Source organism: Penicillium maclennaniae (assembly GCF_028827695.1).
Source record: "Penicillium maclennaniae strain IBT 15551 chromosome Unknown utg000007l:1.0-4884863.0:1.0-4888362.0, whole genome shotgun sequence".
NCBI classification, from domain to species: Eukaryota; Fungi; Ascomycota; class Eurotiomycetes; order Eurotiales; family Aspergillaceae; genus Penicillium; species Penicillium maclennaniae.
Window position 1 is genome coordinate 566,081 of NW_026623219.1, and position 22,937 is coordinate 589,017.

General features: G+C 51.7%; 7 protein-coding genes across 7 annotated transcripts; 2 read left to right on the forward strand and 5 right to left on the reverse strand.

The window, feature by feature from the left end:
- Positions 1–867: 867 nt before the first annotated feature.
- N7477_007419 (DUF914 domain membrane protein) lies at positions 868–2,236 on the forward strand (the record flags this gene model as incomplete). Its single annotated transcript, XM_056969082.1, has 4 exons — positions 868–1,085; positions 1,141–1,331; positions 1,385–1,983; positions 2,048–2,236. The coding sequence occupies 4 exons, from the start codon at positions 868–870 to the stop codon at positions 2,234–2,236; spliced, it is 1,197 nt and encodes a 398-aa protein (XP_056819114.1).
- A 1,316-nt stretch (positions 2,237–3,552) lies between these two features.
- On the reverse strand, positions 3,553–5,258 carry N7477_007420 (uncharacterized protein; the record flags this gene model as incomplete). Its single annotated transcript, XM_056969083.1, has 6 exons — positions 3,553–3,746; positions 3,826–4,299; positions 4,458–4,676; positions 4,734–4,838; positions 5,046–5,102; positions 5,165–5,258. The coding sequence occupies 6 exons, from the start codon at positions 5,256–5,258 to the stop codon at positions 3,553–3,555; spliced, it is 1,143 nt and encodes a 380-aa protein (XP_056819115.1).
- A 3,151-nt stretch (positions 5,259–8,409) lies between these two features.
- On the forward strand, positions 8,410–11,827 carry N7477_007421 (uncharacterized protein; the record flags this gene model as incomplete). The annotated part of the gene is made up of 3 exons (XM_056969084.1): positions 8,410–9,016; positions 9,075–9,146; positions 9,204–11,827. The coding sequence occupies 3 exons, from the start codon at positions 8,410–8,412 to the stop codon at positions 11,825–11,827; spliced, it is 3,303 nt and encodes a 1,100-aa protein (XP_056819116.1).
- Positions 11,828–13,265: 1,438 nt separating this feature from the next.
- Positions 13,266–14,751, reverse strand: erg1 (squalene monooxygenase erg1; the record flags this gene model as incomplete). The annotated part of the gene is made up of 2 exons (XM_056969085.1): positions 13,266–13,534; positions 13,593–14,751. The coding sequence occupies 2 exons, from the start codon at positions 14,749–14,751 to the stop codon at positions 13,266–13,268; spliced, it is 1,428 nt and encodes a 475-aa protein (XP_056819117.1).
- Positions 14,752–16,107: 1,356 nt separating this feature from the next.
- Positions 16,108–18,876, reverse strand: N7477_007423 (pentatricopeptide repeat protein; the record flags this gene model as incomplete). Its single annotated transcript, XM_056969086.1, has 1 exon — positions 16,108–18,876. The coding sequence occupies one exon, from the start codon at positions 18,874–18,876 to the stop codon at positions 16,108–16,110; it is 2,769 nt and encodes a 922-aa protein (XP_056819118.1).
- A 372-nt stretch (positions 18,877–19,248) lies between these two features.
- On the reverse strand, positions 19,249–21,103 carry N7477_007424 (putative tetracycline-efflux transporter; the record flags this gene model as incomplete). Its single annotated transcript, XM_056969087.1, has 3 exons — positions 19,249–19,337; positions 19,388–20,840; positions 20,891–21,103. The coding sequence occupies 3 exons, from the start codon at positions 21,101–21,103 to the stop codon at positions 19,249–19,251; spliced, it is 1,755 nt and encodes a 584-aa protein (XP_056819119.1).
- A 380-nt stretch (positions 21,104–21,483) lies between these two features.
- Positions 21,484–22,902, reverse strand: N7477_007425 (ferrochelatase HEM15; the record flags this gene model as incomplete). Its single annotated transcript, XM_056969088.1, has 2 exons — positions 21,484–22,578; positions 22,657–22,902. 2 exons carry the CDS (start codon positions 22,900–22,902, stop codon positions 21,484–21,486), a joined length of 1,341 nt encoding a protein of 446 aa, XP_056819120.1.
- Positions 22,903–22,937: the final 35 nt, after the last annotated feature.

Consider the following 22,937-nt stretch of genomic DNA (forward strand, 5'->3'; position numbering starts at 1 on the left):
GCTGAGTGCCAGTTGGAAGAAAAGGGGACGGGGGAAACCGGTGGAGGTGATGATGACAGAGTCTGCGGAGGGGATGACGATCGAAGAAGAACGGGAGAAGATGGGATGATCTGGAAGGGGGTCCACCTGACGGGGCCGAGGCCAGCTTAAGCCTTGGTCTCCCGTACCTGACTTGGGGACAATCGACCCTTGGACACTGGCTCTTCAGCGTTTTGGATGATTTTGAGAGTGTCCTTTTGAATTCCTCTACACAAAATAGTTCTAATTATTTCCGACTCATAGGATCCTACGAGATCCAACTAGTCTTCGCGACCCGACCCAACTGCGAGCCCTCAGAACTCTATGATCTCGTTCTGATCCAGACCAACATACCAGAGCTAAGTATAGAAACGTGACTCCGGGGGCGCTTGTCTGACGCGGGAGAATTTAGCCTCCCGCACCGAAGCTTCGATTCCAATTCTGCATCGAGACCTTACTTAGCAGGTGGGAAAGCATGTCAACTGCAAAGTGAAAGGCTATGGGCTCCGCACGGACACCGCTTTGGCTCGGAGTGGCGGTTTCATTGGCTCTGAGCTGGAAGGGCAGATTCTTTATCTACGCCCGATCAGGAAAGGTTCCAGACCCGGCGTCTCTCTGGTTCTTTTTCCTTGCTCGGTAGCATTGGCGTGAAGTCTCTTGTTTTTTTCTCTTCTTCCTATCTTCCCCCTCCCCCCCCCGTCTTCACGACTAGCCTTAGAACGAGCGACTTCTGGGAGTTTTGCGCTCGTGGTTGGCTATAAAGCTCCCTCTAGGAAGGTATCGAGATATTGAGATCTTGTCACATTTGCGGCTTGGTGCTTGACCCCGCTTTCTTGTCCTCTTCACGCCATGTCCGGCTCTAAGGACCAAATCACCGTGCAGACGGCCGAGCCAGTATCCCCGTCGCTGCCCAAAGACTCTGCCATTACCGTTGTGCGAAGCAGCTCTGCAGTGCAGACGGAGAACGAGAATGGCCCCGAGACGCCAGCTGACAAGGTTGACGAGCAGAAGAAAGGCTACTTTGCCTTTTTAAAGACCAAGGAATTCTACATTATCGTGATCCTGGGGTAAGTGATCTTTCAAACCGGACTTCTCTCTGGCGCAATATTAAAATACCTCCAGTCAACTGCTCGCAATCGCCAATACTTCGACCAGTACCTTTACTACTCTTCTTGGCGAAGAGGGCTGGGCAATCCCCACCTTCCAAACCCTCCTCAACTATGTAGTGTTGACATGTATTTTCACTCCTTACACAATCTACCGTTATGGGTTCAAGGGCTGGCTCCGTTTGTGCTACCGTGACGGCTGGAAATGTATAGTTCCTTCCAACCCCCATTCTCAGCTCACCACTAACCCTGGTTTCCAGACATTATTCTTGCGTTTTGTGACGTTGAAGGCAACTACTTTATTGTGCTGGCATACCAATACACCACCATGCTCAGCGCGCAATTGATCAACTTCTGGGCGATCGTCGTCGTCGTGATCATCTCGTTCCTTTTCCTAAAGGTGCGCTACCATTTCACTCAGATCGCCGGTATCGCCGTCTGTATCGGTGGTATGGGCGTGCTCATCGCCTCGGATCACATCACTGGCACCAACGGCGGTGACATCTCCAGCGGCAATCAACTCAAGGGCGACCTGTTCGCTCTTCTGGGTGCCTCCTTCTACGGTCTGACCAACACCGCCGAAGAGTACTTTGTCAGCAAGCGACCCGTGTACGAGGTTCTTGGCCAACTCTCTTTCTACGGCTGCATCATTGACGGCGTCCAATCCGCCATCTTCGAGCGTAGCAACTACCATACCTCTACCTGGGACGGCAAAGTGGGCGGCTATCTTGTCGGTTTCACTCTGTGCCTGGTATTGTTCTACTGCCTTGCACCCCTGCTCTTCCGTCTCTCCTCGGCAGCCTTCTTCAATGTCTCGCTGCTGACCATGAACTTCTGGGGCGTTTGCATCGGTATCAAGGTCTTCCACTACCACATCCACTGGATGTACCCCGATTGCCTTTGTGTTGATTATCGTCGGCCAGCTGATCTACTACCTCGGTCAGCGGGCCCTCGCTGAAGCACGGAAACCCTGGCTCGGCACAAACCAAGAGGGAGGTGTTGCTGGTCTATTCACTGCGAAGAGGCGCATCGAGCATGTTGTGCCTGGTGGTACAGCGCAGAGCGAACACGAGCGCGCTCTTTCGCCCGAGGCTAACACCAGTGCTGCTTAGATTCTCTGGATGTGCCTGATGTGCCGTTCTTGCTTAATTTTTCTGATCTCCTTCTGTGCGGAAGAGTTGAGAGTACATATCTAGATGTGAGTTCTGTATAGACTCGCTAGTGGTTGGCTGGTTGTGTTCGCGAGCCTCGGGTGATCCCAATCTTCCTGGCTCGGGACCGTTGCTCTTTGCAAGGTGTTTATTTTTTTAATTTTTAATATTTGATGCTTCCATACGAACATCGCTTATGAGAATGAAACATGAATGATCCACAGGTGCACATCCAGGTCTCGTGCAAATTGACCCCGTTAATCATCCTCTTCCACACCAAAGTCGAAGAAATCATCGATGTCTCCCATTGAGTCAAAAAAGATACAAAGCAATATTTACTTACAAGTCAGGCCTCCACCACCTCAAACCAATTTATTCCCCAACTAGGCACTTCGTCAGTAATACGCCAAAAGCCTAAAGAGGGTGTTGGCATTGAGCGCGCGGTTCAGACGCAAAACAGCCCACGAAACCAACACCAGCAACGAGTGGAAAGGGAGCAACTCCGCTGCCAAATTAATATAAAAGAAGGAAAAGAGGAAGTGAAGAGAAATTAAAAATAATCAAAGAAACTCCATATCCATATCGAAGAGAGAAAACAAAAGAAAGATAACCCAACAGGACACCAGTGAACTTTCACATCAGCATAGCCCTCGCCAGCATTTTCCCGTCGCCGATGCCAACCAGAAAATAAATAAAAATTCAAGAGCCTCGAGACACGTTCGCCCCTCTGAAAAATATATATCACAAGCCACAAGTCGACCAAACCCAATGTGCATACCGAAAAAACCAAACCCCAGCCCAGAATAGACGCAATACAAAGATCAAAGACCAAAATACCTTAGGATAAACACCGAGAAATGAGAGTTCCGTGGACTTCACGAACAGCGCCTGTATCCGATATCCGATATCCGATCCACTGTTTTTCCCTCCAGATGGCACCAGATTGGGGTTCAAACTTCAACAAGAATAAGACGGAGATACCACTCTTGGAGGGTAAGGGTTTGTTTGCTTTTCGTTTTTGTCTTTTTCTCCCCCTGGATGGTAAAAGAAGCCAACTCCAACAGGAGCAGCACCTCTTCCACCAAAAGTTCAACCCAGCCCAGAATCAACATAACAAACCAACATCAGTGGAGAACGGTAGTTCTGCCATGTATGTACCGAAAAGTCCGTATTTCATGATGTAAGCCATTTTCTTCGCACAACGCCTTGAATAAAAAAGGGAATGATAAAATTTAATATGCATGCCGTAGCGCCATCACAGATGTTGAAAGCTGTGTTTAACCCCACACAGAGGCCTGAACGCCGAGCCCGCTCTTGGAGCCCCAGACACCACTGCCGTTGCTCCAGCCCAGACCAACGCCGCCGTCTTTGGGACCAGGTCCATTGGCAGAAGCAGTTGCAGTTGGGTTGGACGCAGCGGATGTGGAGCGTTCGCCAGCGGCGGCAGCTTCACCGGGAGTGAATCCGAAGCCTAGAGGCGAGGGGAGAGGGGTAGTCGAGCGCTTGGCGTTGTTCAGCGCCGGGTTGGGGGGACGTCCCAGCGGACTGACCTCCAGCGGGGCGAGAACCGATAGGGCCCACGGATGAGCCGATGGCGCCGGTGCTGGGCTTAGCGGGAGGCTGGCGGGAGGAAGGCGAGTCGGCACCGGGCGAGGAGGTCGAGGTGACGGGCTGTTCGGAGAAGCTGGCGTTGATAGCGGAGCTAGGCGAGGAGGTGCTGTTCGCGCGGGAGGGAGACTGGAGGCCGGAGGCACTGTCAGCAGCAGGTCCAGACTGCGTCAGGCCGAACGGGTCGCCTCCACGAGGAGAGGCACCACGAACTCCGGAAGACGGAGTGCCAGCGGGCTGGCTCTCGGAGCGAGCAGCCTCATCGGACAGAGGGCCCGGGGGAAAGAAGGCGGGGCTCTCGTTTCCATAGAGGGCTCGGTGCTGACGGGCGAGAAGCTCGCGACGGGATTCTTCACTCACTGCAGCGGGGCTGGTAGAGCGATCGGATTTGTTTGCAGACATCTCGGCGAGGAGGCCTTTAGAAGAAAAGTATTAAAAACCCAGTTCGAAAGAAATGAACAAAGCCAAAAACAATATATTATACAAGACCGACGGATACATAGGTGCACAAGGAAGAAGAAAAAGACGGGGGAATATAGCAGGAAGGAAGAGAAAAGCACACGCTACCACGTACTTCGGTTGTACTGCTGCTCCTGGTGATAGTTGCGGAGCTCCCGTTCACGCTGTGCCGCCATCCGACGCTTCGCCTGCATCATCTGCTCTACTTCATTGGGACGACCCTGGTAACGCTGCGAGGCGTAGAAGCCCTGCACGTTGCCGGACGGGTGCGCTCGAGAGCCCTCGAATTCGCTGACCGAGTGGTGTCGCTGAGGGCCGCCACCCATGCGAGGGTCTGAGGGACGTCGGAATCAGATCTAACGTCGGGTCGGTCGGTTGCGTGGCCACGTACCGTATTCAGGGTAGGGACGGCCCATCATCATGGGCATCGAGTCCCGGCGGGGAGCGTTCCATAGCTTCCCGCTCTTGACCAGATTGTCGATCGCACGATCAACCTCTGCAAAAACGAATCAGCATGAATTTCTCTCCCAAAATGATTCAATCATCCCATTCCCGGTGCATTGATCGCCGAGTTCCCAGAGTTCTCGTCGAGTCTGGTATCCGTCCGCCGAGAAGTCCGATATGATTATTTTCTCCGGGCAACGCAACGGGGCGAAACAAGCGTGGGAAAAAGGAACCGCTGAAACGAAAGTGGTGTGCATACCGTCAAATTGAGAGGAGAAGGCCGGGCTGTCCTCGCGCTGGGAGACCGAGCTGGAACCTAGAGACCAAGGTTATGACTTTTTCATTCCAATAAACCAAGTTTTGACGATGAAGCCATACCTGACCGGGAGGGCGGCACGGGCTGCTCCCACGACACCTGGCGCGGCGCAGCGGCGGGCGCCTGCCAGCCCTGAGGTTCGTAGTACGAAGACATGGTCGTAGAGAAGGAAATCTTCGAAACAAACGGCGACGGTTCAGGGGGTGGAAGCGGCGAAGCAGATGATCCGGTTGAGGCGATCTGTAGAAGGAAAAAAAAAGTCAGTTTCCGAGAGCCACAACAAACTAAAGCCAACTCGACACACAAACACCACGAATCTTGAGACTCAAATCTTGGTTTCTCGACCCTAATCGAACGTAATCACGAACACTGGGGATTTTTGAGAAAATGAAATTGCGGGTCTCCGGAATCGGGGGTTTCTCAGTGTCCGGGGAAGATCCGAGGGACTTACAAAGAAGGAGCCTCTTGGAAATTAAGGCTACCACGAGTCAACGAGGCAGATACGGAGGGAGGGAGGGAAGAAAAGAGAGGAGAGGAAAAGGAGAGAGGGTCCAGCCTATTTCGGGGGGGCGTGTGGGTGGATTCGCTGAGGGAGGAGGGAGAGGAGGGGGGGCAACCAAGATGGTCGCGGGCGAGTCCGAGTAGGACAACCTTGACTTTGTAATATTCTCGCTTCTCAAAGGTGGATCTGAGAGTTACTTTGTAGTTACCTTGTTCTCAGGGTATTGGAAAGGTACCTTAGGTTGTGTGACAAGACACTTCCTTCTTGTTTTTACTCTTTTTTTTTTTTTGGGCTTTTCTTACGGTAGTGTGTATGTGGTCACTCCAGGGCTAGGTCGGGTACATAGATACAGACTTCACAGCGAAGTAACTTCCAGAAGTAACCAGGCGAATGAACATGCTTGGCCCAGGTATATGAATACATCTCTAACGCGGCAATTCCCGGCAAGCCCGCTGCAGCGATTCCGCTTAGTCGTCCTCAAACTGGGCCGGTGACCGGAGATTGGATGCCCGCACGGGGGCGTGCGCCTAAGCGTTGCAAGAACCGTGTCCGATCCCCATGTCCAGTATGATTCGTGAACTGATATTGTCATTAACACGGTCATCGTCATTGCTCTTAAGTTTCTCAATTCTCCCCTCTATAGATGCACTGCTGGGTATCTCGCACTAAGGCCGTGGGATTCTAATTCTTGATCGGTGAGATTCTGTCAAATCTGTCAAATCTTACGATACACGGATAAGAAGACCGAAGTAGTTCTGGATCACCCGAAACCCCTCGGGATCATCGCAGAACGTGCTGTACAATGATGGCAACGCTGCAATGCGCTCTGCACCTGGTGCATGCAAGTCCCCCGTGACGAGCCGTCTTTTGAAGAAGTATACGAAGCCTTGCAAAATCTTGGAATCCTTGGAACAGGGTGAGATTTTTTTCTTCTCTCCCGGTAACCCCACGGCAGGACATTAGCTGCAGTAGTCGCATTGCAAGGCCGTTTGGCCCGTGCGACCAGCGCATCACTCGGTCAAGTCAGGAATAGGAGGCGGGTGGGGCCCTTTTTATATTCTTCCGCAAGGTCCGCAGAGTCTCAGAGCACCCTTCGGTGCTCGCATCCTGCAGTCAGCCTGGCCCTTGGCCCGTTTCCTTTGCGTCGTATAGATGGGTGGTGGGGCAATCGTCGAGATGAACAGTCCCAAGGTTGTGAATCAAGGTTCTTCTCCAGGAAAGTGGGAATATCGAACTAGGTAGCTTCTCATGTGTAGAACACTTTACCTGTTCGTCCTTGAACCTCGGGTCCGGCTTCCCCAGAAACTTTATTAGGATCACTTGCTTTGCTGTGAACCCTCCGAAGGGTATCACCATGTCTGTCTTCCGGGATCCCGCTAGCACCAGGGCTCCCACTCGATCCCATGCCGAACCATTCTAAGCGAGCCTCTGTGGCAGAGAACTATAAAATGCACCTTCAAAAAGAGAGCTAGGTAGCATCCAACCGGGAGCTTCCCGAATGTACCGAGTACAAATAAGTGCCATAGAGTGGCCCGAGCCCGTGGGAGAGATAATAGATCCAATCGATGAGCCGCCTCTTTCAACGGGGGATCGGCTCGCAAGGAGGGGTCCCAAAGGCGAAGTGTGTCAAAGGAGTACGTAGAGAAAACTTCGGACGCAGGTGAGAACCAATATAGGTGAAATCACCAAACACCTCTCCATCACTAAATTAGGTTATAGTGTTTTTCCGCACGTGCGAAAACGCGCAGGATCGCGGGGAGTGCAGAACGACGATCAAATAGGGGGTGCTGGGCCTCAACAACTTCGCCATGTCATGGTACCTGCATGCACATTGCGTACATTCGGAAACAGGCTGAACGGGCGTGATGGGCTGGCTAGAGTGGAATGGGGAAAGCTTTGTAGAAAAGACAAAGACCCAAAATCGGATGATCTATCAATAGTCTCCTATACTCCGCGGCTGGACTTATACTCCTACTCGCAGGTTCTTTCCTTGTTTCCTCCAAGGTCGCAGGTAGAAAGGGTAGAAGCGTCTAGCAAAGTCTGAAGGAACTTGTTTTCTTCGCAATTTACATTGCGAAGTGCATATCCCACTCGAATTGGACAGGTCTGACTCGGTGGTGAAAGAAAAAGAGGGAGAGAAACAGTGCGGTCGGCCGGGCAGTTACCCAGTTACCTCTTTACCGCCAACAGGGGCTTAGACATCTTCACACCTACACCTCTACACGTTCACCACATACGCGCCCTTGACTCTTTCTCTATTTCAATTCAATCGGAGCCCCGGTCGGTTCCTCTTCTCTGTATGCACGGATTCGATCCCCAGTCTCAGTCCACCGTTCTAACCGCGTTCTCAGATTCGACTTGGTCCGCCCGAGGACTTCCCAGCAACTCGCTACCACCGACACCTTGTCCCGGATATTTTCTATTCCAAAGACTCCTGGCTGAGATTATTCTTCTTGATTTTGTCTCTTCATTTTGTTTCAGCATACCGGGGCCTAAGTGGAATTCTGCCACTTTCTCCGACCTCCTCCAATTTGGCAACTTCGTGGACGATAGATTCTCCTCCACTCCCGCACTTGCAATAAACCCACAACCCTCTTCTTACAACCGCCACCTCCAACCTCCCTCCCTTTCCTGAACAACTCGAGCATTGTGCGCCGCGACCGACTTCCGGAAATATTATTGTGGGTTCCTTTGGCGATTACGATTGAGTGGGACCCGGAGAGGGGCTCTCTTCTGTGGAGTGTGGAATCCTTTTCGCAGCCAAGTCGCCGAGTCACCAAAGACTGGTGTTGAAAGAACCCCTATATGGTCCCATACATCGATGGGAATGCAAACTGTTCCCATCACATTGGTGACAGTTCACCGATAGCATCGGATCAGCCTCGCACTATGGCATGGATGCCGCAGTCCGACGCGTCCGAGATCCCTCCTCGCCCACCATTAAATTCGCAGCAATCGAGCTCCCTCCCATCGACCCCGTATCAACATGCGCGCAACCTCTCGTTCCACTCCCGGACGCCGTCCCCCGCCCGCGGAAGCACCTCACCCCGTTCGACGCACTCCGAATCCACACATCTACCTCCCTCGACTCGAAACCCGGCGCCCGTTTGTAAATATGAGACGGCGATGGCTTATTTTCGAAGACGAATACCGTACAGCATGGGGTCCGACATATTGCCGGAGGAGAAGGAGGCATTGAAAGAAAAACTTACACCCGAGGAGGAGAAGAAATTGACGAACGACATTGAGGAACTCTACGAGCGACTATTACCTTCGGCGGAAAGCGACGACCGACGGCGGCAACTAGTCGCTAAACTGGAGAAGCTTTTTAACGAACAATGGCCTGGGCACGAGATCAAAGCAAAGGTCTTTGGATCCTCGGGGAATAAGCTATGCTCTAGCGACTCGGACGGTGAGTGGGAAGAATTGAAACCTCTGGCTAGTGCAACACCAAGCTGACTCGTGTACAGTGGACATTTGTATCACGACCGATTACAAGGCGCTCGAGCATGTGTGTCTGCTAGCAGACGTTCTGGCGAAGCGTAAGGATAATATTCGGAGAATTTAGGTTGTGATTCGGACTAACATGATTGATTTAGATGGGATGGAACGAGTCGTCTGTGTTTCTCATGCCAAGGTTCCTATTGTGAAAATTTGGGACCCCGAGCTGAGATTGGCATGCGACATGAACGTGAACAATACCCTTGCGCTAGAAAACACTCGTATGATTCGGACATATGTCGACTGCGATCGGCGGGTGCGGGTCTTAGCGATGGTCGTCAAACATTGGACGAAACGACGGATTCTCAATGATGCAGCTCTCGGAAGCACCTTGAGTTCTTACACCTGGATCTGTCTGATCATCAACTTTTTGCAAACAAGGAAACCGCCTATTGTCCCCAGTCTGCAAGCTCGCCCCCATGAGAAGAAGGCTACCCCGGACGGGGTGGTCTACTCGTTTGATGATGACCTCGACACGCTGCAGCAATTTGGTAAAAAAAATACTGAGACTTCGGGTCAACTGTTGTTCGCATTCTTCCGCTACTACGGTCATGAGTTGGATTACGAGAAAAATGTTATTTCGGTACGCGAGGGTGGGTTAGTTTCCAAGGATGTCAAAGGCTGGACCTTCTCGTTGAACAATCGGCTTTGTGTGGAGGAGCCCTTCAACACATCGAGGAACTTGGGAAACACGGCAGATGATACGTCATTCCGAGGCTTGCATCTCGAGTTGCGGAGAGCCTTCGGGTACATTGCAAAGGGTGATTTGGCTGGTTGCTGTGAACAATTCGAGTTTCCACCGGAGGAAGAGCGAACATGGGAACGACCACCGCCACAACCACGACCGACCCTCACACCCGTTGCACCCACACGCGGTGGCCGCGGCGGTGGACGGGGAGGCAGGTTCCAGAATCAATTTTCTCGAGGTGGATTTGCCGGCGGCCGTCGGACATCCAACACGGGCAGGGTCAACTCCTCCCGTCAGCAGAATATGAATGGTAACAATCCGCCTGACTTGTCTCTACATGCTCAGCAGCAAGCACAGTTCCTCTTGCATGATCAGCTATATCAACAAATCCAGCTCCTTCAAGCGCAGGAACAGGAGCTAAGGATGCAGCTGCATAATCAAGCAATGATTACTGGGCGACCACCGCCGGTATTCCTCCGTCAGCCCTTCATCCAATTTCCTATGCCTCAGCAACAGGAATATTCAGCAGATGAAAACTCGCGTTCAAGGTCTGAGACTGTCAATCAGCCACCACTTACTCCTTTGACACCAACGGCTCAAAGGCTGTCCTTTGTCAATCCAACATACGCCTCAGTGAGTGCTGCGGGCACACAAGGCGCCGTGACTAACCCATCGTCGCCTTCTGCCTCCTCCGCTGTGCCCGACCTTCGTCGCAACCCTCGGCGGTCTTCTGTTGCCGCAAATGGATCACCGAGCGGGTCATTTAGGGCGCAGTCTCAGCCTGCGCGGCCACAGAATTCACCCCTCCAGAATTTTGTACCCCTTTACGCAGTCCCACAACCTCTGGATACTTCATTCGGTTTAAAGGGACGACCAGCTCCCGAGCCATCAGAAGGTGGAGACGGCAGTGGGGATGAGAGCGCAATGCCTTCGAATAGTCTTCCCAGCAACGGGTCTCGCTCGGACTCTGTGGACGAAGGTCGAACTCAGGAATTGATGGGCTATTACCTAACCCCTCAACAGCTGCAGCTCTATCAGCAGAATGCAATGCTATCACCTATGGGGCTTGCCCTTCAAAATGGCTACACACAATTCCTGCCAGCTCAGCCGGATTATCGGTCGGGGCACTCGTCAGATGGACAAATTGCCCGGGCTGACCAGTCGCCCATACCAGCTTCGCTGGGATCATCGTCGCAGCCGAAACGCTCGTCTTCTTCGCGGCCTGCAGCTTCTTCCGGGCCTTTGATTGTGGATGGTTCGGTGCCTCCGACTCCCAGTGCACCAAGTGAACACCGCCCTTCGTATGCGTCTGACCTGGTTGATCCTTACTCCGCCGTTACTCAATATACGTCAACATCGGATGATCATACCATCAACACGCCCGCTAGCTTCTCTGATTCCTTGTCGCAAGACTTCCAAGATCCGGGTCCTTTTGACATGGATCAGACTCCAGTTTTTACCCGGCCTCTCGAGTCCCAGAAATCGAACAGTACCAACGGCGAGTCACTGAAAGGGAACGCAAATGGTCAGCCGGAGCTCCTGGCAAGCCGACTGCAGAATTTTCATCTGTCGAATGCTGAAAAGCTTGCTCGGTCTCATTCTACCAAGTCCAACTCCGAACGACCCAAGAATAGCGCCCATTCCGGGAAGGAAAACCCTCATTCCAAGAACTCAACGTCTAACGATAAGACCACGGGCTCGCACCAAGTGAACGAGACTCGTCCGCAAAGGTCGTCCTCGAAGCGGAAGACCAACGGAGCAGACTCTTCAGAGAAATCAAACGGAGTGAATCAAGGTCACAAACCCAAGCAGAGAGGCCGGCACGACGCATCACAAAATGGCACATCCCACGGGGATATTAAGGACCACCTGCCTCGCAAAGGCGGTGTCAATGGCACGCCCGAGACCAGTCACGGGTGGCAGACAACGAAGAAGAAGAACCGACGGAGCGGCAAACCGTCTGCAGAATCTCGTAACGGGACAAACGGTCCCGAACCTCTTTCTGTGGACGAAGCACTGCGTAAAGGCGGTTGAGCCTTCTCTTTTTTTTTTCGTCTTTCTCTTGACAATGGACCCATTTACCTCCGACAGTTCTCCTGTGAAAACTTCCAGACCAGTCGCTGAACCGCCAGGCCAGTCGTCGACGAACTTCGCACAATTCGCTGCTCTCGCACCCCACCACATTCGCATCAACCTATGGAAATCTGTACGACCTTGTCAAATGAATGTCAACCATTACTTGTTCATCATATTTTTGTTTCCGGTGTTAAGGTCCAAAGGGGGTGGGGGCATATGCGCATTCACCATCATCATTGCTTTGCTTTGGAAAGCTCCCTAGCAAAAAGACGAGAAATTCTTCTTTCTTCGAGGCTTTCCTTGTTTCAAAACTTCATACTTCATCTTTAAATCGCATCCTCTGGGCAGGCTACGAAACATGTTCTGCAGCTTTTTGGAGTTTCTTTTTTTTTCTTGTTTTGAAGCTAGACCCGGATCAAGTGTTTCTCTTTTCTAGCCTCTGGGGTGTGCCTTTTCGGTTTTGTATAAAAAGAAATACCTGCCGTGGAATGAATCAAATGAACAAAAAAAAAATCGAAAAACTGGCTCATGTCACGTAGCGAGTTGATGACTGGAGATTCCAGAGGTTGCAGCTTCGCTTAGTCTTTTTTTCGTTCATTGTATATTGATCGCCGCTGTTGACATATCTAATTGCCATCCAGGGACTTCGGAGACAGAGCGGGCGGTCGTCCGAACAAAGAGAAAGGCAATTTATACAGGCAGGCAGTCTTAACCCTTGGTCAGCGGTCATTCAGGCTGTCAAAGATCATAGTGTAGACCACGGGGCTATTAGGCTATCATAGGAGGAAGAGTCAGAGTGAGCTTGGGAGTATTTGAACGAAAGTGAGAGAACGGCTTCTTATCTCTGGCTAAGCCCTTGCTCCCTCATTGTGCCATCGCCATTACAGTTGCCGTCATAGAAATTGTGTCACACGTTATAAAGCATGTTGTTTCAAGAGGTGGAGGGTTACACGCGTCCTATGCGGCGCGTTGCTATTTCCACTTAGAAGTGAGGTGTCTCTACCTTCCTAGATGAGTAGACTTGAACGTTCTGGTTGGAGGAATGAAGCTCACGGCCTGAAAGGTAATGCATGGGTAGGAAGTTTCTTCTTAATAGAGAATCGACGACCGGCGAGGGAATATTCATTAAATAAGGCTATGTTTTATTCATTGGAAAGTAGTACTGCTGTTCCACTCCAACAATGACGATACAACAGACGTAACAATACACAGGATAATCGTATGGTATAGTACACGGCGACACAAGACACCAAGAGGCATGTCTTTTTGCAAGACGGTATTAAATAACATAGACAGGTAAGACCCAAGGGGAAAAAAATGAAGCCATATTCAGGCATTCGAGCCGCTGCTAATATTTGCATCAGGGGGCGCGAGGAAGTGCGTTTATTAAGGCCCATCAACTCCAGATCTCGGCGAAAATGTATGGGAAAATCACGACGCAGGCTGTCCAGAAGACCATAATTGATCGGAAGGGGAATAATATCAACTGAGTCAAGGAACTCTCGGTGAGCATGACCCAGATGGAGACGAATGCGACAGAGAAGAAGTGGCTGAAAAGGACGAGGGGTTGCTGGATGAGGCCGGCGAGAAGTCCGACAGGACCGTTGATGTAGCCCATCTGGAAGTAGCGGAAGCAGCCGCGCTGAAGAGCGAGGAGGTTCGAGTCTAATACAAAACATTAGCGGGGAAGGTCGTTTCAAAAGTGGGTGGATTGACGACGAACCATCAGCGGCGAACAAAGCGTAAAGTGCCTGTGCGAGGATGTTGATGACAGTTGATGACTTCTTTCGCATCCAGTGGAAGCGCGAGAGCTGCTTCAGGACCAGTTCTGTATTGCCCAAATCAGGCACGCGCTCGGGGCTCAGCAATTCACGAATAAAGCACACATCGTTGAGTGCCACTGTCATTCCACCGCCCGTCAACGGATGCCGCATGTTAAGCGCATCTCCCAAGAACATTAATCCGGGAGTCTTATTCGTTGAAGCAGGCAAGAAGGAGTTCGGCATAGATCGTAGGTGGCCCTTGTCCAATGCGGCCTCAAACATGGGCTGCACCTCTTTCGGGAGTGTGGGGAGAATGGTATTTCGTAGGTGGCCCTTTACACCGCCATTCTTGACCGACGCAGAGGGAAGGTTCTCGGGGATATCCACAAGGACGCGAGTCTCGTGGGTGCCGATCTGGTACATGAGGACTGGGGGCTTATCGCTGAGGAGGACATGGCCGTAGTTCGGAGCGGGGAGTTTCGCGTCGATCATTTCCAGGCCCCAGAACTTTGATTTGGCTTTGGGCGTGTGTGGGTGGTAGCTTTTGCGGAATTTTGAGGCGTAGCCATCGGCGATGACGGTGAGTTGGGCAAAGTAGCAGTCCTTCAGATCATTTGTCATACACTCAACACCGAGAACCTGCTGTGTGTGCGACGAAGTCACCAGGCCCGTAGCCTGGGTCTCGACGATAGTCACATTGGGGCAGTCGTGAGCGGCCTGGCGCAGCTTCATCACGAAGCGGCCATGGTGGAAAGACCGTCCTAGGGGCGCGGGCATAGAAGGGTCTTCCTTTGGGTACTCAATTGAGACGGGGTCTCCAAAGTATGAAACGTAGTATCCATTGACCTGGATCGCGTCGATCTCGTCCAGACAGTCTTGCAGGCCCAGCCGCTCCAGTGCTCGCACGCCACCGGGCTGCAACAATTCACCGACAATGCGATCGGGCTCCTTCAGCGATTTTTCCAACAACGTCACACTTCGTCCTTGTCTTCCAAGTGTGACGGCAAGCGCACAACCCAAAATACCCGCGCCAACGATTAGGACATCACTCTCGTGGTGTTCAATGCGGCGTTTAGCGGCCCGTCGAGACATCGTGGCATGGTCGTGCAGGAATGGCATGGTGTTGGATAAGAGGTACGGAAATTGTCAAGGCGGCCGTTGCCGCAGTGGCATTCTAGGTTATAAAACGGGGGAAATCGTAGTGGATTCAAATGAGGAGTATGGGCTGATCTTTTTCCGTCGAGAAAGGGGTGTGGCGTGACATGTGAAAGTCTAGGCTCTCCGCCTTCCTCTTCAATACGTGCACTATACTCTTCTACCTATTGACCCTATGTGACTCATTGACACATCTTTTTGATGGGCTGTTATTTGCTTGATCATTCTTTCAATCCTACCTGCGAATTTGGAAGATTACTACTGCCTATGACCCTATTCATGCAGATTTGGTGTCCCAAATAGACAGTCAGGTAGAACCCTTCTACAAGATTGACGCAGATTACACTTCCCCTTCTGGATCGAGAGCATCCATTTGAAGAGAGACTTCTTTCGAGGACTTTCTATCAACCCTAGCGTTTCTCTGGCGCGCTATGATAGACATAGATACCCCTAGATATACATTTTTGTGAGCAGATTATGATAAAATCTCGTTCGCTCGCTCGATCGATCGATCCCGATCGATCGATCCCAAGCAGTTCCACGATCAAAACGAATTGAGCCCTGATATCCCTTCAGGAGAGGTACGAAGGGGACCATGTGCTTTTCTCGCCCTTGCAGCCTGTGGACTTTCCGATTCGCTCCATTTTCAGCCTCAGTCATGGACCACAGAAGGCCACCATGCAGGTAGCTTTCGATAGAGACTGCAAGTTATCTGATTGTCCAAACCACGCAACTCTGTAGAAAATCCAGACTCGCCTCATAGCGTCAGAACTATCCCGTGACAGCTACTAGATAGTCCAATGTCGACAGTGAGTCTCTAGAAACACCGCGCTCATTCGTCATTCAGATCAAGCCGCCCTTCTCTTGATCTTTGATCTTTATGCATAATAGGATCCTTATATGAACGAATGCTACGGTTTCCCTGCCAAGGGTGTTGGGCTTGGTTTTTGCAATCAGAGACGGCGCGCTCGCTCAGTCTTGAAGAAGCGAGTGGGAATGTTTGGTGGCGGAGCCGTGTCTTGGTCACTGTACGAAATGTCTATTGTTCGACTTCGACAACAAGGCTTAGCAATGCAACTGAGAGTGGCTGGGTGCCTTTGGAGATAAAGTTGGCAGGATTCTATCCTCTAAGAGTCCTTGAAGACATCCTATGTAATGAGATCTTACGGGGCAACTCAAGGGGACAATACGCAGAAGGCCAAGTCCAGAGACTGGATGGTATGTTTGAATACATGTTATGTACAGTCATATTATACAAAAGACGAGTCTAGTTCATTGGCGATGGCCGAATGCATGCACTGGCTGTCTTTGCCCTGATCGTCAAGAGCGCACGGCCCTTTCGTCCCGGAAGCCCTTAGGCTCGGGGTAGTCCGGATGCTCAGGCAAGAGGCGGTGCTCAGAATTGATGGACCTCTCGCTCCACCACAGCAGTACCTCCTTGCCATTGGGGTCGTGAACCCTATCGAGCAGGTCAAACTCCATCTCTTCGTCGAATTTCACGAGAACTGCATCGACCGTTTCATCTGATAGATGTCCATAGCTTGTGACGGGACGAGGCAAGGCCAGCTTGGTTCTCATCTTACTTTTTTGTTGACGGCTGACGGCGTAGAGAGTAGGATCATCACTGGCAGCCTTCTTCCTGAGCATTTCCACTAGTTGGTGAATGACATTGAGGTCATGGCCGGACACTCCAGCGACTCTCCTCTCGAGCATGGGAAGGAGGCGCTCGGCTTCAGCGACGAATGAACGCGAGGGTCGCTCGTATCGAGTCAGCACAGTCGATATACACCACCAGATACCTCGGATGTTGTTCTCAATAGCGTAGGCACGGAAGAGCATCTTGAGCTGAACTTGGTCGAAATTGTGGGTTTTGCGCCACTTGGACTTGTAAACTGCTTTCAGGATTTCAATCGCTATCACTTGGCGGCCCTCTTTGATCAGGCGCCGACTGAGGGCCACCGATGCATGGTTTTTGACAATGAGCGTTGGCGTGTCAGCGCAGATGTTATTGAATTCCAACAGTGCAGACTTGTATAGAGTCGAGTCACGGACTTTGGATCTATCAAGTTGAGCGATCTGCTGTAAAAATACAGGCACAAATGAAGGGAAAGGAAGGGTGTATCGAACGGTCGGCCGGTTCTTCCATTCAAGCCATTGTTTTCTGATGCTCTGACGGACTTCTTCTAAGTCGGTCGAGCCGTTCTCCAAAATATGGGCGACGGCTGCTAGGGAGAGGTGAACCGATTTGATGGGATGGCCGCCTTCTGTCGCTTTGTCGAAAGTGAACTTCGCCTTGCTGAAGTGGCCAGCGTGGATAAACTGCTCCATTCGCTTTTCCAACGGCATGTAGAGATTGATGGACTTAGTGGCAGCAAGCTCGTCCACGCTCTCACGGTAGCTCGTTTCAGCGGCGCGGCGAACGGGTCTCAGACTATCGCCATCTAGCGAATATGACTCGGCGCTGGCTCCCAGAATGCTCCGGGAGGAAGCGACCTGCACGTATTGCCTCTTTGCCGCTTTCATCATGTTCCACGATCCGACAGGGGTCGACTGCATCATCACACGACGAGCGTTCAAAATCTTCTGAAAGGCGACTTTGTCAATCCCGGATTTCCATTGGCGCTTCTGACTCATCTCGGTGATTTGCGCGATCATGTTGGTGTCACCCCTTTCAACCAGAGCCTCGAGAATGTGACGGTGGAGAACTCGGTCAGGTACAATACCGAATTCGTTGATAGAATTGACAATGAATGCGAACGTTTCTCGACCTGAATGAGTGGGATAGTACTCCAGGAGGAGACGATCAAAGACACGGGCGAAGTTACGCTTTTCTGCGGTCAATCCACGCGCATGCATATCGCGCAACCCATCCATAACGCGCTCCCAATCACACAATGCAGCTCTGCCATACAACAGCAAGCCGATTGATCGACATCCAGGAGCAACGTGGTACTTGTCGGGCATATCAGCCACCAAATTTTCAGCATCTTGGTGTTTCCCAGAATCGACGAAAGCCTTGATCATCGGGTTGAAAACTTTCTCGGTAGGTTTGCGCTCCAGATCGGACAAATGCTTCAAGACCAGTCGGAATTCATCGGCTAAAAGATCGGTGTTTCGAGCCTTCTTCCATACCCCGTCGAGGTATGCCCCGCATAAACCACCTTCCACGTCATGCTTGATATGGTTGAAGAAAAACCACTTGGCCAAACTTAATCTCCGGGACTCAAGAAGGCATCGGAGGACGACTTCCAGTAGATGTTCAGGTACTTGCAACTTGAAGCGGTGTTTCTCGAAAACGGCACATACTGCTTCCACGTGCCCCTCTTTCGCCAGTAGATGCATCATCATGGCCCAGATACTGGAATCGATCTCAGCCACTTTCTCCATACGGTGGAAAAGGTTTCGGGCAATAAACACATTCCCTTTCTTGCAGTTTTCAGTGAACAGGTGGTATCCGAGCTGTCGTCTGTCCCAGGAAGTCCCATTCGGGCTCTTCGTCTTATTATGTTCCTTGATAAACATATTCGTGGCCTGAATCTCCTTGCCCTGGATGATCATTTGACGGATTTGTTCATCGAAAGGCACTTTGCCCAGTGCACGTGCGCGTTGCGCCTTTTTAGTCTCGTATGCTTGCTGTTTCTTGTTGCGGTGGTCGTGTTTCAAAGCGGAGTCGGAACCGTCATAGTTGAATAGACCGACCGGAATTTGGCTAAATTGTGGCAAGTGCAGTACAGAAGCAGGTTCTGGCAAAGATGAATCACTGGACTCCGCGGCCATATCCGCAACCTGCGACTTCTTGGATTTCATGGACTCGAATCCCATGAAGTTCCCTGCTTCTGCTGCTTCCATCATATGGGCGAGGCGCTGTGCAGATGCTTTCGCGTTGTAATTTGGTGCGGAGGTGTGGATAATGCGTTTGTTCTCGACGATCTGCTCGGCTACGCGGACTCGGCGATGGACATCATAAGTGACCGCTATAAGAGCGCAGCAGCTCCCCACAGTACCTCCGGCGAGAGCTAATTGACGGAGGGTTCGGAGGGCATTGCGCGAGGGAACGACCGGAGTTGAATTGGCTGCTTTGGCGAACATGGTGATGGCTTTGGCCGCGGGCTAACGCGCCGGGCTCGCCAGCCTCGCGGAAGCGGATCGAGCGGCAAAATACTAGATGGGAGGAGTGATCTGCAACATCACTTGTCCCGGCGGTGTTGGGTGTGAGACAGGGAGAAAATGAGTTAATGGAATGTGGTGGTAGCTCGGGGAGAGATGTGTGAACTCGAATGGGCAACTTTTTTCGGAAACAGTAGAGATGCGCGAATGGTCCGTGTGGCCTACTGTACTCCACGGCCGGGATCGGCTGATTGTTTCTACTCGAGCATCATACGATAACACAACTTCGCTAGCCTCGTGTGGTAATCACTATTAAATAGACAATGTAGCCAAATGACTCTGTCTAAGGTAAATCTAGCGTGAGAGGAGCTGATCGTGTTCATCTTCTCCAACTTCATTGGCTTCAACCGCGATATCAGAAGCAGCCTCGTCCTCCAAGGTCACTACAAGATCATTAGTTGGTTTTCCAGGTTAGAGAGGCAATGGAACTCACCATGAGGGTGGATCAGGAAACTCATCAAGAGTGTCAAGCCAAAGACTGCTGCTAGACAAACGAACACGGTCTGGGGGTAGGTCGCGACAGTCAGACTGTAGATCAAGTTAAGGATTGTCGGTGCGACAACTCGTGCAAGCGCGTGCAAAAGGCCTGTGGCACCAAGCATCTGGCCGATGCGCTCTTGTGGTACATGTTTGGTAAGAGACGATTGTAAGGTTGCGGCACCCATGCCGCCTAGTGAGGCGATAATACCGGAAAGGATCATCATGGACGGGTGATTCGACAACGCATAGCCGACATAGCCTAGAACATCGAAGACAATGGATAGACGGATGATGACGATGTCCAGCATGTCGGATCCTCGGATAGCTCCATCGTCGGGAGTTGGAGTACGGAAGAAGCGTGCAACAACGGGTAGAACCACGAACAAGTTGACCACGCGAATCGCATTGATGATGGACACGAAAAGACTTGATTCCACATTACCCCAGTTGAACATGTACGCAGCGTAGATGATGATCAACTGTGCAGTACCCATGGCAATACCGAAGCAGGCCGTATCCATCGCGGCCAGGAGAACAATGTTCCGGCGAAGAGCAGGACTAGCACCCCGTCGGTTAGAGAACAACACACTTGGTCGACCAACAGCGGGCAGAAGGATCGAGAGCGGAGTCACAAGCTTTATCGGGTTAAGAGCCTTCCAAGAATACCACTTGACATCTTTGGAGTTTGCCAGCTTCGTATGGTGCCTGTCACGAGCAGCGAGCTGTCGCTCCTTCGAAAGAGATTCTGGAACGATGAAGAGAAGCGACAGAACAAAAATTGCATGGCATGCTAGGCCGATGTAGAAGACGGGTAGAGCAGTTCCAGTCTGCTTGATCAAGAACGCAGCACCGCTGGGTCCAAAAGCGATGCCGAAGAACAAAGTTCCGTGGAAAAGGCCGAATGCCACACTTCGCCTGTCAGGAGGGGTACAATCCGATGCATAGGAATGAATCAGAGCCTGGGCCGTTGTGAATGATCCACCGAGTCCATCCATCACGCCCCCAACAAGGAACCATTTGACGGACATAGTGTCCGGTCGGGAAGCGATGATGACGGTGATCACCTCATTGAGCACTGCGCCCATCGCGCCGAACGCGATAAGTTTAGTCCTGCCATAACGATCTGACAAATGGCCCAATCGAGGACTGACAAGTGCTGAAATGATTCCGGTCACAAGATTGAGATAAAGCTGAAACTGGGCGACGAGAGACGAAATTTCAGGGAGTCGGCACTGGCCGTTATCCTCTCCAAAAACAATGGGAAGCACAGTGAAGTTGGGGTCTTTGGCCATTCTCTCCGAGAAATAATCGCGACAAATCAAAGACATTATCAAATTAATCCGGGGTACCGCAAGTCCTCCAAAGCCCAAAGTGAAAAGCGCGCCGAATGGTAAAAGCCACCAGATCTGCCACCATCGATTAGAAGGGTCGTAGTTGAGCGCCACGAGTCACTTACAGACGGTCTCCTCCATCGCGGTCGGGTGTCGATATCGCGCGGGCCTTCCTCATAATGCGGTGGTTCATCGTCAAAATCATCGCCGGCCAGCAGCGGTTCGGCGTGAACCTGCAAAGGAGTTTGCTTGGGCTTATTTACCGTGCGACGGATGTTTCTGGCTTGCTGCTGTGCGTCAAGCGCGGGTTCGCCTGCGAAGAGTTCCTCATTCTCCATGATAACAAAATTAGAATATCGGTTGAGTCTACCGGCACATTTCAGAATGGAAATGTAATTGAGGATATCAAGATGACCCTTTCAGGCAGGGATGGGCTCTCAGGGCCTCCGGATTGAGGGAGAGCGAATGCGACACTGCGTCACGATTCTTATCAATCAAACTGGATTCGATAACGCGGCCGGGGTTGAGTCCGGTAACTCCGATGCCACGCGACCTTGGAACAGCTATGAAACGATGAATCTTGTTTCAGGCACATTTTCAAGTAATGCAGCATGTTCGTGTGTACAGTTGAGATTTTAAAGGTAAGTAGAACGCCCCCGCCGGATTATTCTATGTACATGCAACCCGAAATTATAATGTAAACAATTAAAAAACTCTCCTACATCACAAGAGCCCCATGCTGTTTACCGGCAAAGAACTTCTTCTGCTCTAGACAGCGGTCACTCTTACAGCCTTGGCAGCGCAGTGTCATCTGAGCAGAGCAGGGCTCTCCCTTCTTCAGATGCTGATGAGCAACATCAGCGAGAGCCTTGATGAAGGTCGGGTTGCCGTTCAAGCTCTCAGCTCGCTTGACACCGGGGCTGTTGGCCTCTTCCATGACCTCGAGATCCAACTCATAGAGAGTTTCGATGTGGTCGCTAGTGAAAGCGATAGGCACAAGGACCAGGTCAGTGTGGCCGCGCTTGACGTATTGCATGACGGTATCACTCGTCTGGGCCCCGAGCCAGGCAGAGGGGCCGACCTGGGATTGCCAGCATAGACGATACGGGTTGCTGAACTTCAGTCGCTGCATGACGGCATAAACGGTCGCGGCGACCTCGGAGGGATAGGGGTCACCTGCAAAGGAGACAAGCATTAGGATAATCTGGCTCGTAAATGAACCCAAGGTATTCTTAAACTTACCGCGGTTGACCACGCTCATGGGCAAGCTGTGCGCAGAAAAGAGCAAAACCACTTTATCCCTCTTCTCCTCCGGATATGTCTTCAATTGGGCCTCGATGTTTTGCGCAAAGGCCTCAACCAAGCCAGGGTGGGATGGCCACCGGTCGATGACACTCCATTGAATAGCCCCAGCTAGGTCAGCATCCTTTCCTTCCATGCGGGTCCGCCATTTCCACAGCTCATTGAGCGAGCTTCCTGTTGTGGAGCACGAGTACTGCGGGTATTGCGTGAAAGCAACAGCACGCCCTCCCTTGCCGTTGCCGAATCCATCATCCAACAGCTGCTGATACATTGACTCGGTCAAGGGGGCAGCGTAGCGGAATGCGACGTAGGGCTTGTGCGGCGCGGTTTCAGGGGATATTTGATCAAGTACCTTGCACATCTCGGCACATTGGTACTCAGACCACTTGCGGATGGGCGAGCCACCTCCAATGTCGGCATATTGCTTTTGGATCTTTGGGGTCCGGCGCTTCGCAATCAAGGGTCCGAGGTAATTCTGGAACCGACCGAGAGGGATCAAATCGCCATCAGTCTGTAGAAGCGTCAAACGAGACGGAGTTAGCCAACTTTCTACCACCTAGTTCGATGAGACTATTTTGAAGACACGTACAAATAGTCTGCTCAGAAAATCTTCCACCTCGTTCGTTGTCGACGGACCACCCATGTTCAAAAAGACCATCGCTGTCGGTCCCTTAGATCCCGTTGCATCTTGCGTCACCGGTGGCACTGCTGTCGCGAGGCCGCGACGTTGGTTGCTATAACACGCCACATAACCGCCTGTTGCGGGCCGGAGTGCCGAGGTTGTAGCACTGCTCAAGATCCGACGGGGAAGCGCAAAGGGGGCGCGGAAGGACATTGCTGGGTATGATATTGGAATGAGTAATTGACAAA